The 19,776-nt window shown below is 38.8% G+C and overlaps 1 protein-coding gene across 1 annotated transcript; it reads right to left on the reverse strand.

The window, feature by feature from the left end:
- Positions 1-1,276: 1,276 nt before the first annotated feature.
- On the reverse strand, positions 1,277-15,742 carry tacr3a (tachykinin receptor 3a). Its single transcript, XM_049721153.1, has 5 exons — positions 15,108-15,742; positions 11,705-11,893; positions 11,376-11,526; positions 3,201-3,397; positions 1,277-1,684 (listed from the first exon to the last, which is right to left on the reverse strand). The coding sequence occupies exons 1-5, from the start codon at positions 15,473-15,475 to the stop codon at positions 1,363-1,365; spliced, it is 1,227 nt and encodes a 408-aa protein (XP_049577110.1). The 5' UTR covers positions 15,476-15,742; the 3' UTR covers positions 1,277-1,362.
- Positions 15,743-19,776: the final 4,034 nt, after the last annotated feature.

Here is a 19,776-nt window from a genome sequence, read left to right on the forward strand (position 1 = left end):
ACTTCACATTCCGGTGCCTATACTTTCAAGAAGTCTCTAAACATTCAAAATTCTTTTTAAAGGGCTTGACAACAGTTATTTTTTTTTTTAAACTCCCATTAAAGTATATATTAAATGGCTTGACCAAACCAAGAACAATTAATAACCTTTTATTTCTTACATTACTGGTATTTTTTTCTTCCCTTACTTTAACATGGATTTTAATTTATTTACAGCAAAAAAGCACAAAGAGGCTTTCTTTTGTGCAAACACTGAGCAAAATGTGTAACAGATTGCATGGCACAGTTTAATTCTCTAATTTGATGTAAACCCTCAAAATGAAAATGTTAAAATTGCATCACAGGATACACACAGCACAGTAGACTGATATTCGCGCCAAGTTCACATTGTACTGTACATTTTTTTAAATGAAAAAAACACTGCAACTGAAAAACTCACTTTTTCTGTTTCTTTTCTCCTTGTGAGTCAAGATTCAATTCTGCTGAGAAACACAAATAGTTCCACACATTAAATGAAGTTCACAGTTAATAGGGCTGGAAAATAAACTTTGACATACTTACAGTATTTACAATTGCCATGGTATATTGTATAATTCAACCTGCTGAGAATACGCTGTCAGTCAAGCATGCGCAAAGTTTTAATTGTGTAAACTTGAGCAAATAATTAGAACCACAGGGCTGAGACGTTCTTCCAAAATAACAGCACAATTAACACTTTGATGTTAATTGAGATGTTTCCAAAACAACACAATGAAGACTTTGATGTTAATTAGCTCTCAAGGTTTTTGCCGAGCAAGAGTTCACTGTTGCAGGAGACACTCAATTTGATAACAGCGAAACTTTATGCAGTAATTGTGCAGTGTTTGACCTAAGAATTGTGCACGTCATTAAAATGCAAGATGCAAACACTTTTGATTGTATTTATATTGTATCATGCAAATGTGTAAAAATTGCCACATGCCTCTTTCTTCGTGTAACTGTTGATGCGTGACAGGAAAAATACTGTAATTTCTTGAGAATAACATACTCGAAATTTTACATGCAAAAAAAAAAAAAATTGTTGCCTAGTAGAGAAGTTTACCACTACCTAGGGACCGTGGAAAAAAAGGTGTACTTTTCCTTCCAATAAATGGTGCCACCACGGAGGGACCTTCGAGCGTTTAACCTGTAAGTTAACTTCTCTTTATGCACACCAAAAACAGAAAACAAGAAATTCAAATCCAAATAAAATAATTTTTGGAGCATGAATACCATATATATATATATCAAATCAATTTTTGAAGGGCAATTTTGGGAGCTGTATAATACACTAGAATAAAAAAGAATACAAGTGCATTGTATTCTCAAGAAATTAAATTCACACTCAAGAAAATTGCTCAGCTTGAGGAGTCGGGATCCCACCATTTTGTGTTTTCATGCTTCCAGTGCTGGAAGTGGCAGGCGTGTGGCGAGACGTGACGTAGCTTCTCTTCCTGGAGGACAGGGACCACTTCCTTCCGGAGCCGCAGCCATCACCATCGGCATGGTCGTAAACCACAACCATGCTGGTGTCCATTCTGGAGAGCGTGTACATGCTGCTCTGCCGCATCGGGTGTTGCCGGGTCGAGCGAAGTTCCAACTCATCGCAGCTGGACACCTTGATGAAAGGGCACCAGCGAAAGGCCCGCTTGAAGCCAGCACGAAACCTGAAGTGGCATTATAGAGCAGACCAAGCACAAGAACTGTCACAAGGAGGGAGATTGATCAGAGAGCATGGAGAAAATGACAGCGCCAAGATAAATCAAACTTCATGTGTGGCCCTTATATATGAAAATTTATTCTGCGGTCAATGACGATTGAGCGGGGCTGTGGCAAGATTTAAACTGAGATCCATTAGAGGCTTTGATTGTTTTATTGTGTCCCCTGAAAAAGTTTGTTTATGTATTGATTTTTTTAATGTAAACACTGAAACATCATTATTGCGGTAAGCGGAGTCAATACAAGAAAAATACAAGTAGGAACTTTAGGTCACATCCCATCGGTAGTCCATTAAGTTTCCAACCAGTCAGTCTTAAGAGTTAATCGGGCGTGTGACTGCAAATGATCCAATTCAATTTTTTTAGTTTTAATTGTGTCTAGGAGACATTAAGAAATTCGGGACACCTCCTAAATGGCCTTGTAATGCCACACATAGTTATGTTGCATTGTAAAACATTGCACTTTTATTCAGAGACGTATTTTTTTTAAAGATTGGTAAATTCATTTGCTAAAACACATATCGTCAATATCTGTATGTAAATTCATATTAATTTATACATCAAGACAAACACACCATCACATCTGTGGTGCAAATTACAGTAGAGTAGAGTAGAGTAGAGTAGAGTAGAGTAGAGTAGAGTAGAGTAGAGTACAGTACAGTACAGTACAGTACAGTACAGTATATGCGTATATTATATATATATATATATATATATATATAATATTGTGTATATATAATATTGTGTATATATATATATATAATATATATGTATATAATATATATTATATATACATATATATATATATATATATATTATTATTATTATTTTCAGACTACATCTGTCACCATAATAAAACCTTGAGATTTAATGAGACATATTTTATCCACTTTTGCAGTGACGTTTCATATCTCAGAATGAATTTCAAGGACCTTTGTGCAAAAAAAAATAAAAAATCTGGCATGTTTATGATTCTTAAGTAAATATATTCCGACATGAATGACAGTATGTATAAAAGGAGAAAGATGAATCATTGGCTTTGGCAGTGGTCTACGCTCTGCTGAGTGCCCTTCTATTTTCCAAGTCAATGCACCCAGACAATCGAAGCAGATATAATACACTTAGGACTAGATTAAAACTCACAACATATTTATCTTCTAATGACATACGAAACCATACATAACATAATCTTTTCGTGAAGCATGCAGTTTTTGCGGTTTGTAACAGAATGCAAATGTTGTGGACAACAACAATGCATCCCAGCTCACAGCTGGTACTTTGTCATGCATTTCAATATACAAGTCGGTGACAGTTTTATAAGCCTTAGAATCCCACGACAAAATTGTTATAAATCCGCCAAAAGAAGACGGAACTACATTTTTGGTCTGTGTACGAAACAAATGATAAAACCCTTTGTACATGAATGTTTTGAAAATGTAGCTTGCAGTTTTGCATTTTAACTCACCTGCTGTTCAGGCAACAGTATATAATGGGATTGTACATGGTGGAGCTCATGGCCAGCCACAGCACGGACAGATAAACTTGCTGGATGGACTTCCACTTGCTCAAATGCTTGTTGAGACCCGTTACAATGAAGTAAATATGATAAGGCAGCCAGCAGAGGGCAAAGGTCACCAAGACGATGATCATCATCTTCACCACCTAGTTTAAATAAAAAAACAAAGGGAGCAGATGAATGATATCCACAGGACAATTCACTGGTGTTGCAAGCACAGAAAAATCCATCCTGTAGTGTGAAACTAAACTAGCATGTTTATTTTTTAGAAGGAGAGAGGAAGCTGGAGTCAAATGGAGGAATCCCATTGAATTGTACCTCTCACTTTGCTAAATAAAAACACTACTGTTTATACTCAACTCATTTTGTGTTTAGCATCACTACAACCTGCTGTTCTACAATCCATGCTGGATGCGGATCACCTCCCCTGATCTATGTATTAACAAGGCCATGTTTTCTGCTCCAACATTCAATCACGGGGCCAGTGTTCTGACACTTGCTTTCAACAAGCCACTTTTGTGGATTGCAACTGGTAAAACAATCTTTGTGATTAACGTGGGCCTGCTCAGAAGCTAGCAATGGGAAACAAAACAGACACCACTGTGTCCCTCCTGAAATGTAAACTCGTGCAAAAACGTGTGCAGAAACTAACACACCCGCTGTTTTGACAAATGTTCTTAGCATAAAATAAACTGTGAACTCTGAGGATCAACAGCTCAAAAGAAGTCAGAAACTTTGTGAGAAAAGTAGTGAAGACTTAAGAGTGATACAAAGGATACATTTGTCAAATGCTATTGAAAACTATTTATTCTTTTCATTCCAAACTGATGGTACACAAGCAGATATTGCTGAAGAAAAAAAATCACCCCACTCATTGCAACCCAGATAACTTGCCTATTAATATTCTTCAAGTCATTTAATTCTCATGACATTGAATCGATCACAATGGGGCTGTTCTGGTTGTCTAAGAAGGTGTTTCGCCTCTCATCTGGGCAGGCTTTAGCAGTTCATGGTTGACTGTGCACAATTAGTCTGGAAAGCTGTCATCTTGTATTAGCGCTATTAGATGGGGCTAAAGTTGCTTATAGTGTTTCTGAAACCTCCGTCACTACCTGAAATAGTCTGTAATGTTAATTTCAAGTCAATATATGCAGTTGAAATACAGCGTGTGAAACACTGGCAGTCATGAGCTAAACTTCTTCAACTTTAACCATGTGCTTACTATTTTTAGCACAATAACTCCATATTTATGTTTTTCCCACTCGCTCAAAATGTCTGTATACTTGGATACACACAATTGTGCCCAATTTGAGCATTTTCCCTTTCTTATAATAAAAGAAGGCCAAATTGTCTAGTACTATCTCTAAAGATTATCCTGACCAATGTCCTTGTTGCGTGGTGTCCATCATAGTTTATTTATTGTTAAAATATCAACAAATTTCTATGTGTGTACCCCAATTAATACATCACATGACCACAAGTCCCCATGTAATCTGTACCGTCATCTGTGCAGTGGAAATAATCTCATTTATTCAACAATCTAATAATTAATTCAACCTGTCAGTCAGCACAGAACATTATGAATGGAGGGGAAAAAAAATTGGTAATTGAAGGGGATTCATTTCATTTTATTCAGTCTTGTTATATTACGATTAGGTACAATTGAGCACTATCTATTATGGTTTATGGAGATTAATAATTACCATACAAAATGTAGAAATCTAGATCTATCTATCTTTCACATTCCCATGCTAGCAAAAATGTGCTGTCTTATTCTGTCTATAATATTAATCCGAATGGTGCACCACTTTGTGGGACATTAGAATAATCACATATTTGTTTTTTAATTTATTATATATTCAGGTCTTATACAACCCAGTGGTGATGCTACTATGATTGATGATGTAAGAGTATATACTCCACTGACTTGTTTTGCCTTTAAAAAAGTAATGTCAAAGCAAACAAATAAACAAACAAACAAACAAACAAAAAATTCCTGAATTTGTTTCGTCTTAAACATTTTACATTTTGGTCACCCTGCCATCAAGCGTGTATTTTCACACACTGAAACAAGAATTTTGCACATGTACTTCCAAATGCCAATCACTTAAGATAGGGTTTAATGGAAATGAGGCGGAAAAGCTTATTTCACAGAGCTTGCATTTGTTAATATCACTAAATAGTTTTTCTGAGAAGTCACACTTTTGCACAGAGCTGATAAGAACAACTGATCATTCACAAACTGCACATATAAAATTAAGAGCACAATAAAGTGTATAACTTCTCCAGGTGCGATAAAGAAATGCCAGTAATACATAATATTGTGAACTTGATGGGTATGTTTTATTTTATTTTGGACAGGGGCACTGATGGTCTTCAGTCTTTTGGTATGCTTTTTTTTTTTGTTGATTCCATAACTGACACAGTTAACATTAAAAGACTGTCACGTGACTAAAAGCAATAGTTTGGGCATGTTAAGTACCAAAGTAACAAATTCAGCATATGTTGGGACATCCAGAAAAACACATCCGTCCATTGTCTAGAATGTTTGTCCGCTTTTGGGTTACAGGTGAGCGATAGCCTATTCCAAACATCCACTCAGATTCATTTATAGAACACATCGCACACAAAGCAAGTTTATTCGTGTAGCAACCTTCATGCACAATACAACTCAAAGTGATACACTACAGAAAACTAAATAATTTGATTAAAATATTTAAAAACAAGTTCAAGGTTACCATTTAGATTTCATGCAGAGGCACGTTAGAAAAAAAAAACATATTTTTTAAATTGGGAGTCAAAAGTGTCTGCATTTGGTAAAAGTTTAATCTTCACTGGTAGTTTGACCCTAGTAAGAACTAGGTCACCTGAGTCCTTGGATCTGACAACCCTCAACAAAATACACTCAAGTCTGTCATCGCATAGCACAAAATGTGAAAAGATTGAATCAATACATTCTCAAGAGTCTGTAAACAACCATTCACAGTCAAACCTATGTACAATTCAACAACAAACATTGTAGCTTTGTTATTTGTCCTTCAAATGTACATTGCGTGATGCACTACATGCATAAGTGGAAATCAGAATTGTATATTGTCGCTGAGATGAAAATGATCGCAGTAAAAATGACACACCATTCCAACAGACAATATCTTACAATGCCCTATATACTGTTGATTGCATCTACATTGAAATGAGCTGAGGGGGAAGCATATTGCTACTATACTGATTTGCTTTGCTTTGTTGAATAAAACTAATGAAACTCAAAGGCTAATGAGCTTTTTAATGCAGAAAAAAGATCCCGAGTTACAATGTAATTGACCTAAACAGTCTCGGGGCTTTCTCCAGCGCTAGATTTATGTTTGTTCATTATACCAATAAATGACCACCCATTAATTTGCTCGCAGTCAAAATGAGTCCCGCCATCTACAGTCTATTTGCGGTGTGATACAGCAAGGAGAGACCGTTATAATGATGCCTAAGTGGGCGGAGACAAACTGGGACAGTAGAAATAAAAGAGAATTTTAAAAATATTTTTTTATAGTACTTTAAGTTGAGGCATCTTGGTTTCTTGTCCTTTATCAGATCACCCTACACAATTACAATCATAATTCATAGTAGGTAAGGATTTTAATGCACTGAATCAGTGTCTTAGTTGTAGTGGCTGGACTATATTATCTTTATTTTACATCATCCATAACATTTTAAAGTGTTGTACCGGCTCAATATGCAGATTTGAGTTGGGCGTAATGGTTGTATAAACTGCAGGTCAGGTTTATTCCAACATTTGTTTTTTCCTCTTCAAGATTGAACAGGGCCTGTTTGACATTGTTGAGCTTCTACTTCATTCCAATTGTATTTATTTATAGTCCAGACAGCCTTTGAACAAATTTACCTCAAGTCCAGAGCATCCTTGTTAGTGCTTTACTGCTTGTAATTCTCAAGTGGTTGTTCCTCCAGAGCTCTTCTGTTTGGTAACCAACAGAGGCTGGACAAGACAGTTGAGGTCAAATTTGACATTGTCCTGGTTCCTGCTGGGACTAAATACTTCTGTTTATTTTATTTATTTTTTTAAGAATACTGTTCATTACCAGGGTTAGAGAGCTATCGCATGCAAGTCCACCGGTTGATTTGATGTAAATTCCAAATCAGTTTACGTCTTACTGAGACTGAGCAGAACAGAATGTGGTTGTAATTCACCCAGAGCTCATATGCATGAAAGACGAGTGAAACCATTCCCGTCCAACGCTCAAATAGAAATTTTACAATGGCACTTCAGAAAAAATATTCCATTTGCAAGGGTTTAGCAAAGAAATTGTTTTTCTGTATGCTGCCACCACTGTAGAGTAAATGTCAATGGAAAATGAAAATGACTGCCATGATAGAATAAAAAACATGATGTGTGTAATTGACACAAAATCCTTGATGCATGTTCATCAACAATAACACACACAAAAATCTAGAAAGAACTTATGCTGTGGAACACAAAAGGCTCCATGTTCGAAGCACATCTGCGCCATGGGGCAAATTCTGGCAGATCCAGATGTTTGCATCAGCTCAAGGTAAGCCTTTTCAGGTTACTGGTCTCCGCAAATTACCAACATTGAGTCTAACCTGACCAGGTCCAATTTTTGTGAGATTTGCATCTTTTTTGTCCATGGCCATTTCTAATGGCATATTTCTCATGAATTTGGTTTAAAAGTCTGTGGTCCAATGTGCCTCCCCAGTAGCACTGATAGAAAAAAATGGTGGCGCACTTCAGCATTTTGCCCATTCCGGGTTTAAGGCCAAAGAATCACAACAGCGACAAGTGAGACAAACAATCAAGTGGAGCACCGACTGACCCTTAATTTGCAGAAAACGATTGCCCCACTCCCATAAACCAAGTGCAGCATGCCCAAAAATGCTCAGGGGGTTTAGAGCATTGTCGCCACCGTCCAACACACCGACAACTCACAATCAAACTCTCCCCAAGAAAATTGACCAAGTTGTCCTCTTACCCAGATACTCAAACATCCCAAGGGCAAAGATCCGTGCTGTGTTGCCAAGAACAAGCAGTCCTTGTCTAAAAGAGCTATGGCAGACTTATAACATCATTAGTGCTCAACTCTGGGTTGACATTTGAAATACCAACCCCTGGGCATAGGCTGAAAATAGAGTACCTGTTGTGTTAGGTCGGTCTGTCAGTAAAGATGATGAGAAATCACAATAAGCAATGAATCCATGACCTGCCGCCTCACTGACCTGCTCAAGAAGTGTGTGATTGACGCAAAATGCGGCAACTCTATTTTTATAGACGTCACTGAAACATTCTGCCACAATACGTTCCTCCATCTACTTCATCTAAGTGACCTTTGCTTCCGTAATCATCTTGTCAACTGTAGTGAGTGGTTTACCGATGTGATTGCCTTGGGTAAAATGATTAGCTCTCTGCACAATATAGCACAAATCCGTGGAATAGGGTTTTGCGAGAATGGAAAAATGTGTAAAGTGTGATTACTGACAATGTGCTATGACTGCGAGAAATGTAACAAAGTAAATTTAACATGGGGAATGTTGAAAGTGTCAGTAGGCAACACAAATCAGTTTCATTTATTTTACCTTATTTATAGGATGACTGAACTTCAAAATCAAAAAAGTGTGGAAGAAGCAATACTAATGATATAGTGGGGAAAAAATTGGCGTGGGGTCTTAAGCTGACAGATCTCAAGTAAGATGAATGAATGACTACAAGTAAGTTTACGTTTAAATCAAAGCAAATGGGTTTTTATTTGAACAGGGGGTGGGGAAATTCGATCACTGACATGAAAATAATGTGTTAATCAACCTGGATCAGAAAAATCTTTACGATTATTTCTAGTTTTGACAGTGAACAACACAATGTATTTTCTATAATTGATCAAAACTATCTTTAAGGACTCAGGTTGTATCCAACCACTTCTGGTATTTTACAATCAGTGCTCTTTGTCTTATTGTCTTGGAGCAACTTTTAACCTGTGTCTTCCCTTCTTTTGTGCTCATGTTGCACAGTGTAGTTTTTCTGTGTTATGAATGTCATGTTGGCAAAATAGCTTTTTTTTTTTTTTTGTGACCTGCAAGCTGCAGTCAGAGTTGGTTACAAAAGCAAAAGTGAGCAGCCCTGGGCAAGACTCAAGCATAGCAAAAGCAGCTGACCTAAAGCAAATATATACCTGACTTTTGGCCAAAACAAAGCACGACACACACCACAAAATGCGCTGCTCAACATCGAGTTGAAAATGCCCACTCAGTGACCTGCACTGAAATCTCGAGTACTGTTCTTGAAAACCAACATTGCAGCTGAACTATTGGTTTGCTATTCCCACTAAATAATACATGAATTTCTTCGCTGTTTTGTTGCAGAAACGATTTGTGGTATATGTGATTAATCCTATCAAATCTCTTTTGACAGACTGTCTAAGAGGATTACGGGCTACATGTTACACAATCTAACACTGCACAGGTTTCCCAGTTTTTGCTTGACACACGTATGTATGTACGTCTGTCTGTCGTTTTATGAGGGTAGTTCAGCTTCCTCCCATTTTCCAGAAACCTGCAAGTCAGGTTAATTGAAAACTCTGTCTTGTCTACAGGTTAGGAATTGAGCGTGAATGATTGTTCATCTATACAATACAATGTGAGCCCTGTGATTGCTGTCAAGTGGTTCAGGGGCTACTCTGCCGGGCTCTCTTGAGATAAGCTTCAGGTAACTCAATAGATAGAAGTGCCGTTGTAATTATCCCAACCGCTAAAAAAGTCACGCTTGAAAATTGCAGGTGGAGCCCAGGAGAAAAACAATTAGTGGCCACTTTAAAGATAGAAAGTTCCATAATATGTTTTGTGTTACAATGTCACTGCTGCCTTAATATTTTAATTATGTTTTCTCTTTGCTTCAACACCAGGTTGTCAATCAAGAGATTTAAAATCAGTTATCTAAATACACATTGACATAGCCCAAAGCTGTTAATTACATCTAGTAGGAGTCTTCCCTCATGAGAAGATCAATATTTTACAAATTAACAAATTAAATCAACAACAGAGGATTAAATTGACGCTCCGAGGGGGTATGACCCAAATCATGTGAATTGTCCCTGATTGCTACAGGTTTATCCCAAATCTGAGTGGGAACAAAATGTAACAAATGGCAAACGTGCAAATGACCTTTTATGTAGAAAAACCTGCAGATGGCAGGATACAATTTTAAAAACGACTTACTAGCGCAATGAACTTCGTGACATTTTGACGTTTTGACATTTAAGTTCTGATCCAGTTGACTGATTAAAAGGTTGCCATTAGGAGTCGGACAGACTGGTAGGCTTTACTTCTCCACAGTGGCTCTTAAGAGTGTGTTATTGACTATTCTCTAATCGCACATTTTTGGCTCAAGGAGGACGGAGAGCTGCTTGCTGCGAGCAAGTGTGTGCACTGAATAAAATAAAGCCACTAACTTAATTGATTTAAATTGTCTTCTCTTTCTGAATGCACGGCTTTGGGAAGTGTTGAAGACACAGTTAAGGGCAACAAATCCAAGATGGTGAGGAATTTTAAACACACTAGTGGAAGTTGAAGGATTATTCCACTGCACACAAAGACGTCCGTAAATACCTGCAAACACAGCAAATGCCCATCATGCAGGTTTTCCTATATTGTTAAACTGTGCAAATGTTAGGTTCTCATTAAATTGTGTGTATGAGCTGTCTATTATTGGCGAATACATTATTCTAAATCAGTCCCTCTTTCAGTTTTTTTTTTTTTTGGGAGATAAAATATCGTACTGAACTGAAAAAAACATACCAATAGCATCATCAGAGGCTTTCATCACATTAGTGTCGAATTAAATAAAAAACCTTGTTGCTTTATAGTTGAATGCTACAGAGATTGGAAGGAAGGAAGCGCAACATGTGTTCCAATTTTGCATGTATGCCAATTGCTTTTTCTGCCTGATGCCCTTCACAAGCCTGAGCATCTCAGATAATAAGAAACTAATTGTAAAGATTAAATCATCACTCATTTCCAGATGTTGACAGTCATCCTGGTGAGTCATGGTGTAAATCGGAATATATGAATAATAATATGTACTGTGCATTTCCCTTCAAGCATGCCTACCTTTCTTTTAGCTCGGAGTTGTCCATGATAGTTGTCGGATGAATCTCCGGGAATCTCGCCTCCCCACAGAGTGACTCCCACAATAGAGTAGGTAATGCCCATTACCACCAAAGGCAACACATAGACCAGCAGAGTCACTATGATGTGGTACCTTCAGCGACATTTTTAAGAAAAAAAAAAAAGGTATATTAACTTCTGACATTAACATCTGCATTTCAATGTGTTAATAGTTAGTGGAAGAAGAAAACACATCTTACGTCTTTAAAAAACGGACTAACTTTCTAAATGAATGTTTTCATTTTAATGTCTCTGAATAAAAGACTGCTCACATCACAGGGTCGTCTTCCATGCGAGGCCACGCGACGTAGCACAAGGTCCTTCGAGGCAGAACTCGAATTTTGGAGAAGTAGCAGAGGGGAAAGGCCAGAACTACGGCAAGACTCCAGATGCAGGCGATGACTCCAGTGGTGACCTTGGCTGACAGGCGAGGCTTCAGTGGATGGATAATGGCCATGTACCTATGGGGTCAAGGGTCACAAGCTTTATTAACTTTTAGGCTAATTAATGCAGATCGTTTTCCTTACAAAAATGTTTTTGTACATACATATCCTATAGAAAATCATGCAGATGGGAAGTTTTGCATTCCGGTCATCGATTTATGAGAGGTCAATGAAGTGTAACCTCAGGTAGGGCGGGATGCCATCAGTCAGTTTCACTTCATCTGAAGGTGTTTGATCGGCTTGATGCCAGGGCCTCCAATCCAAATCAAACTTTTCAAACCAAACCAGTCCAAGCATGCGTTCACGGACCTTGCTATGTAGCCACAGGGTCACGCAAAATGTAATGAATGTTCCCAATGACACCGGGGGTCCCTGTCAGTAGAGTGCTTCACTCACTTGAACTCAATGGAGGAATTGAAAGTTCATTTCACACTCACTGACGGTGTGAGTCTGAGTCTGAGTGTATGTCTGCTCTTATATGTGCCTTTTCATTGCCTGGCAACTAGTCCCAAAATTAGTCCCAAAGTCATCAGAGGTCCAGTTCACCGTGACCTTGAACAAGATAGGAAATTGAGTTCAGAAAATAGATAGATTAACGGATGGACGGACAGATGCTCATTGTGAATAACATAAAAACACAAAAAGATTTAAATATACTCAAGATCTTCTGAAGCGGTGGAATATAGTAATACCAAAATACATCCCAGAGGCGGATTACTGACCTCTGTCATCTTGAAATCTCACCCTGACATCTTGACATGCTCGAAGCGACACAGGGTGCTTTTGGAAACCATCCCGTTGGAAAGCTTGTCACTACATCGTGACGGTAACAATTCATAAGCACTTTATCATCGCCTGGTGTTTAACTAGCAGCACTTAACGTTGCCAGGAAAAAGTATCTGCGTGCATGCTAAATGGCAAGCTGTCAGTCCCATGACTGGAGAGGGAAGATGATCGCCTGGCAGTCAACCTTGTTTCACAACATCAGAGACATTTTTTCATACATAAGGTCAAGGATATACTAGACACCATTATCAACAGCTATCTTTATCCCTTTGACTCTTGGTTTCTTTTGATTACAAATAAATTTGATTACATTCAGTTTCAAAAATGTGCTTTTGAAAACATTGAGGATGCCGTTTCTCAATGCGTTTTAGTCACTCTGCTATTTTCTGTGAAATTTCACCGGAATGAACACAAGCTGTTTCTATTCACTAAATTTACCTTACCAAATATTGTTGGAAGTTCTTTCGTCTGAAAAACACTTGCCAACCACAAGGAAGTGAAAGGAAGGACAAATTTATATCGGGTGATGAACTGTGGCCTTGTGCCATTTCAAGGGAGCATGGAACGAGGTAGAAAAATAAGCATAACCCGAGGTTACATCCTCATCACACAGGTCACGCCGGTGTTCTTTTTCTTTCTTTTTTTTATTTTATTGATGGAATCAGAAGGACACTAAGACCATATATATGAAAGTTACAGAAACCTTAAGTGAGCTTGCCTGTAGGAAACAGATTGTTCCCTCTGTGTGAGAGGACAATGCCTCACGCCATATCCCAATAGTGACGCACACACGTACACAAAGATGATGACGACACTGCCATGACAAACGACGCTCCTGTGATGAGCGTAAACCCGATCTGATAGTGATCACCACATTACCTGAAGTCACGTGGGGAGGAGACAGACAGATAATAATTCATGAATTGGTTGACCGATTCTTAAGTATGTTCATTGTGTGCGACTGATGGCAAAAGGATTTGTACTTCTGGCCAACAACTACAGCTGAGGTGTTGTTGATTCAGTCTAATCTTCTTTGTGAACTAAAAAATAACATCAGCTACGGGAAGTTGAACAACAATTAGTGGACCATCATCAGGGCAACTACTGTGCGCAATGTCATGAAACTGAATATTTTATTAGTCCCCAAAATAATCCATCCATCCATCCATCCATCCATCCATCCATCCATCCATCCATCCATCCATCCATCCATCCATCCATCCATCCATCCATCCATCCATCCATCCATTATTGGCACAGTTTATCCTCACCTCAATCTGATTTGTCCTGGAGAGGTGGGATACGTCTGAACTGTTGACCAGCCAATCACAGGGCACATACAGACAAACCACAATTTACACCTACAGATAATTTAGATTAACCTGTCGTGCCCGATTTTGGAAAGTGGTAGCAAAATGGAATCATGGAAACTGAGTGAAATGCCGATTTCTACATACACAGTCAGTGACAACTTTGAATTGTGCCAGCAAAATGTAAAAATATGTGTGATGGACGGCTCCTTGTAGTGAGTGAGGAGGCGGTCAGTCACACTTGAAACTGCCTGCCCTTTGTAAATATAGACGATCTAGCACTGTAGCACCAACATAGGCTGCAGTAGGCAAGAGCAACCCCACCCCATCAGTCAGTGGACTGCACACATGTAAGCATGAGAACAAATTGTGCAACACATGGAGCAGATGCCCTCCAAACATTCATGCAATTTGATTTCTTCTTTTAAGCTCAAGATTCCATTATATGCCTCTGCTGATGAAAAGCGGCACAGCCCAGATAAAGAATGAGCAAAGATATCAAGAATTCATGCTGAGATTGAATTTGGAACAATATGCCCCCGCCCCTCCCTTCTTTTGAGAGACACATTTTGGAGCTTTTAGTGTTCACATGCGGTTGCAGAACAGAATTCCTTCACTGTGGCATGGATCCTGAAATCCCTGACAGTATGCTGTCATAACATTGGGTAAACATGCACAATTTAATGAGTATGGGAGGGCTCCAAACTCAATTCTACCATTAAAAGCAATTGAGAGGCAATTGCGTTGCAGTCATACTGGTTGTGGAACTGCAAAGTATATTATAGCCTACAAAGAAAGGTGTGGGTTTTTTTTAAATACTGAATATCGAATATGAAAATGAGAAATGTTGGGAAGATCTCTCAGCATAATGCAGTGCTTTAATAACAACCCAATTAAGATATTTTGCAATCATCCATCCGCCAAAAAGGGGCAAACTATTAGAAACACCTGCCATCACAGCAAAATGCAAAGATGCAATCCCCAATTACACCAGTGGACATACTATTAATAGCTTCTATATATTGCATCTTACATCTGTGCATGTTTATGACACTGTTGTTGTTTTTGGATCTCTTTTGATGGATATGAACAATGGCCACAGTCAATTGGTGATGTGTAACGAATCAGGAACCCACCTATCAACGGCGATTGCAGTCATCGAGTAAATGCTGGCGAACACCGACGTTACCGGGAAGAAGTTGTGGAATTTGCAGTAAGCCTGCCCAAAGTACCACTCCCCGTGAGTCGCGTAGACGAAGTTGATCAAAGTGTTGAAGGCAGCCATGGAGGCGTCGGAGAAGGCCAAGTTGAGCAGAAAGTAGTTGGTCACTGTTCTCATACGCTTGTGCGCCAAAATGATCCAAATGACGATAAGATTGCCAAACACGGCCACGGCCAGCACCGAGCTGTAGGCGACGGACCAGAGGGCGACGCGCCATGGCGGCTGGACAAACTGGTTTGTGTAGTTTGAGGTTAGGTTCGATCCATTATGTGAAGCTGCCATTCTTGTCCCCTTTCTTCAAAGAAAAAAAAAAGAAAGGAAAAAAAGCGGATGATGGAGCTACCAAGAAAGACGCACAACGAAGTAGAAAGACTTAGCTACCATAGTGCGCAACCGGACCACATCCATAATAAAACATTGTCCTCCCATCTGAATGTTATCTGCCGGTTAATTTCTTGCCAAAACGTGGTCGGTCCGGATGTGTAAGTGTGCGTAAATGCCTGTTGAATGAGGCTGTGAGAGCAGCGCGGCGGCATACGCTTGACGCGCCGTGCGCACTCGCTGACGCACGAATAAAGCGGGCACACAAGCTGGGGGAGATTGATCGACGCTTAAGGTCGCTGTTTGAAACTTTATGAATAACAGATGCAAGACGGACTGCGCGTTATCACTATGCAGTGTGTCACCGTTATTATGTTTTCATCCCACCTAATCTCCCGTGGGAGCAGAGATGTGCAGGAAATCGAAATATTCCGGCTGTGTGTGTGTGCGTGTGTCAGATGCACCATATGGATCGGTAAGAAACTTGCCCATTCCTTTTTAGAAGGCTGGTCATGTCCACACAAACCCTAAAAAATTTTATACACAAACGACCCCACCTACGAGCACCACTAACAAATCACCGTTCTCATGCACCCGTTATAATTAATGAGAAGCGTGGGAAAATCATTTTCAAAGTTGCCATGTGAGAAACCGTAACTTTTTTGATGGCCACAGTAGCATATGCTCATTCCAATTGGCTATTTGCCAAAGTGCCATTTACTGTTTTTAAGCATTATTCTGTACCTAGTGTTCATGGGACTTGGCCAAATGAACCATTACAGACGCAAGTAAGTCTTCCATCAGCAGCAATTTAGAGAAGCACTTTGAGATATAATGAAAGAGTAAATCTGTGTTTTTCCTACAAAGTCTACATGTATCAATTTGCTAATAAACAATCCTGGTTACATTGTGTGTGGTGGTGGTAATGTAAATAAAATAAATACAATTTACTAAGTGACATTTGTAGTTTCGCTGTCTCAATATTTATGAGAAAAATGCCACCATTTCAGGGTAGTCTGGAGCATAGATCCTTGTATGCAGACTAGAATCAAACGGAAGGAAAATGCTTCATACAAACACCTTCATCAGAATAAAAATGCCAAATCCGATTTCATTTGGATTCACGTGGTTGGTATATTGCTTTTGACAGGGCCGGTCCTAGCCAATGTGGCGCCCTAGGCGAGCTTTTATTTTGCGCATCGATGATTTTCATTCGCTTAGAGGAGAAGCTGAAATTTGAACATCGACTACAGTAATAGTAAAAATAGTAAAGCATACAAACAGTGAAACACAGTTCACAGGCGTCTCTGAACAGTAGTTGATTTTATCCAGCCCTTGCTGATGTCCTTGAACTAGATGGATGAGAACCTACAGAGACAAATTGCCAATGCATCACAGTTTTTTAAATTTTTTGTAAGTGAAAAAATAAAATCTGTCGTTCCTTTTCATAAACGTTAAAGGCTGAAGATGTTAACCTTGCTGATTTTCACCATTTGTGGGCTTAACAACTGGTGAATCACAACACTTTGTGTAAAAGAGTAGAATTATGCTCTGATGCCAAATCTTGCTGGGCAACACTTTTGTTTTACTCAGCTGGCGGTCTGAGGGGGAAAACAGCAGGCAGCAAATATGTCATCAACATGAACAAGAGCTATCAAAAATTGCTGCACAAAGTGTACAACCAACAGCATGCCAACCGTTACTTGCACTCAACAAGACAAATCAAGCATTGAGCTCCCACACTTAAAATTTAGGATGTCACATACTGTGTACTAGTTATTTCCACGACCTCCATTGCACATTAATTCAGTTGGTGTGGGTCATTTGCATTCTAATGACTACATTTACATGCAGTCAATATTTAGCTTAAGTCAAATCATCTCCATAGAAAAAGTAAACCAATTACTTCATCCATCAATTAAAACCCTCACTGAAAAAAATTGAAACAGTTGTTAGAGAACAATGAAAGACTATTTGAGATTTATCCAACCAGTCATGCATGACAATTTCTCAAGCATGAAATTGAACGAGATAACCTGGAAACAGAAATCAAGGACGTCATTAAACGTACCTCAAATTCAGTGGTCAGTTTAGGAAAAGTGCGCATGGACTACATTTTAATGAGCAGTACTCCCTCACAATAAATAATACATGCAGAAAAATATTATCAGCAACCATCCTCCACTTTCTAATACCACAACATATGCGCAAAATTGTATCAAAAGTCATGATATTTTGCACATTTGATGCGAAAAAATTTACCCTGAACCACTCAACATCAATATATAGAATATCTGCAACCTTAATCAATCAAAAAAAAAAAAAAACTTAATTTACAATACACTGGAGCCAGCAAATATTAATGACAATCCAAATGCCCATCAAATCATCCATTATTCAAACGGCTTCTCCCCAGTAGGGTCGCCGGCATGATTTAATCTAACTAGTAATTGTAAACAGCATTATTGAACTCAGACCATTCCATTCCAGTCGCAATAACTTGACAGAAGATGATACAAAGAAGACTCAAAACAAAATAATGGTGGCAAACACAGACACTTGCTTGCAATGCATATTACATTGAGAAGATGATTACTTTACTTTGAGCCGCCAACCTGTCTACTCTTTTTGGAATTCAAACACTCCCCACCTGTTACGATTCTGGACGTGTAGAGGGCCAAATTGCAGAGAGTGAAGACAGATAAAATGCTTTGCAAGAATAACAGGAATGAAACACATGATGCTTTAAAAATTCAATATGTTAAAAATACTTTGTGAGTATTCAAATAAGTTTGAATTATTTACCCCATGGGTGTATTGAGGAACCGGCTGTTCATAGGCTGTGCTTCCATGTTTCCCCGAGTACACAGAATGGCTTGATTGCCATCAGGTAATTATAGTTGTTTTCTCATTGAAATGTCACCACATACACCGCTGAATGAAATGGCAGAGCCAGGAGCTGTGGAACAGTCATCAGCTCTTTTCCCAGAAGCTTTTGTGACGTGCTTCACAGCTCAGGGAGCAATTGTCTTTGATGATTGCAAATGTACCAAGGTCAGCGACTGATTACCCAACGAAAGAGAAATACCTTTCAATTATCTGCCAATTAGTCACAACAGTGGACATTAACATAGGAAAATTATGTTCCTATTAAGGAGTAAAGACATTTGGAAACAGTTCAGTTCTTTGACTTCAGAGTGCAGTGGGAGGTTTTTATACTAAGACATGATGTCTTTATTTGAGGTGAAACTTAAATGAAAGACCACTTTGCAGGAGCAGGAAAGCATCGGAAGGAACATTTAATTAAACCGATAATTTCATCGTCTAACCCTATGGCCAATGCATTTCCACTGATGTTTAATACTGTGGCTCCCGAAGAGCCATCATTTTCTATTTCTGGAGTTAGAGATTGTTAGCAATGTGCAAATGAACAATCAGTTTGTTGCCAGCAATTAGTGTTACGATTCGGCGTGGTGGAGTGGTGACAGAGTCATGAGAACACAAGCAAAAGGTGCCTGTGGAATAATTATTTAACAGCAAAAAGGCAAACCAGAGCACTGCACATGATCCAAACTGACATGCTAAGAACATGAAGCCCATTACATATGTGACTGACTTTCGACATTGACCAGACCCCCAAAGGAACAGAAAAGGGAACTAGATACACACAAAGTAATGATCAACGAGTGAGTAGCATGAGCCGGGAAGGAGCTGACAAGGAAGAAAGGAATACATGAAACCAAAGAACAAACACATTGTGCCAGCAAATCCATTGGACTCAGCAAGAGAAATCCTTTGTTCAACACCTTCGCCATTGACATGAAACAAAAACATAGATCACAACACCAAGTTCTGATTGGCAATCTTGCAGCCCATTTGAATTACCACTGTAAAGAAAGTTTCCTCCTCACCAGCCACAACAACAAAAACTTTTTGTAATTCTTGTGTTACCTCACTGTCTTGATAATTGAACTGTCCTGCAGGTCATTTTGATTTTGCTCACAGGCAGATAGAGGATTTCGAAGAGGGAGATGCGTTGGCCAAGAATCTCCCCTGCAAATTGCCTCTTGAGAATATCTTAAGCCGTATTGCATGTTGTTTATCTAGTATTCAAATGTAACTACTGTTGCTAATGTGATGACAAACACATCTTTGTTCGGACATGCTGTTGCCTGCTCTTACTCACATCGTATTGTCATGGCAACAGAATGTTTTAAAATGACCCATTCTGGATATATTAGCATGAATGATGTTGGACTCCC

This window comes from Syngnathus scovelli, chromosome 5 (genome assembly GCF_024217435.2).
Source record: "Syngnathus scovelli strain Florida chromosome 5, RoL_Ssco_1.2, whole genome shotgun sequence".
Taxonomy (NCBI): domain Eukaryota; kingdom Metazoa; phylum Chordata; class Actinopteri; order Syngnathiformes; family Syngnathidae; genus Syngnathus; species Syngnathus scovelli.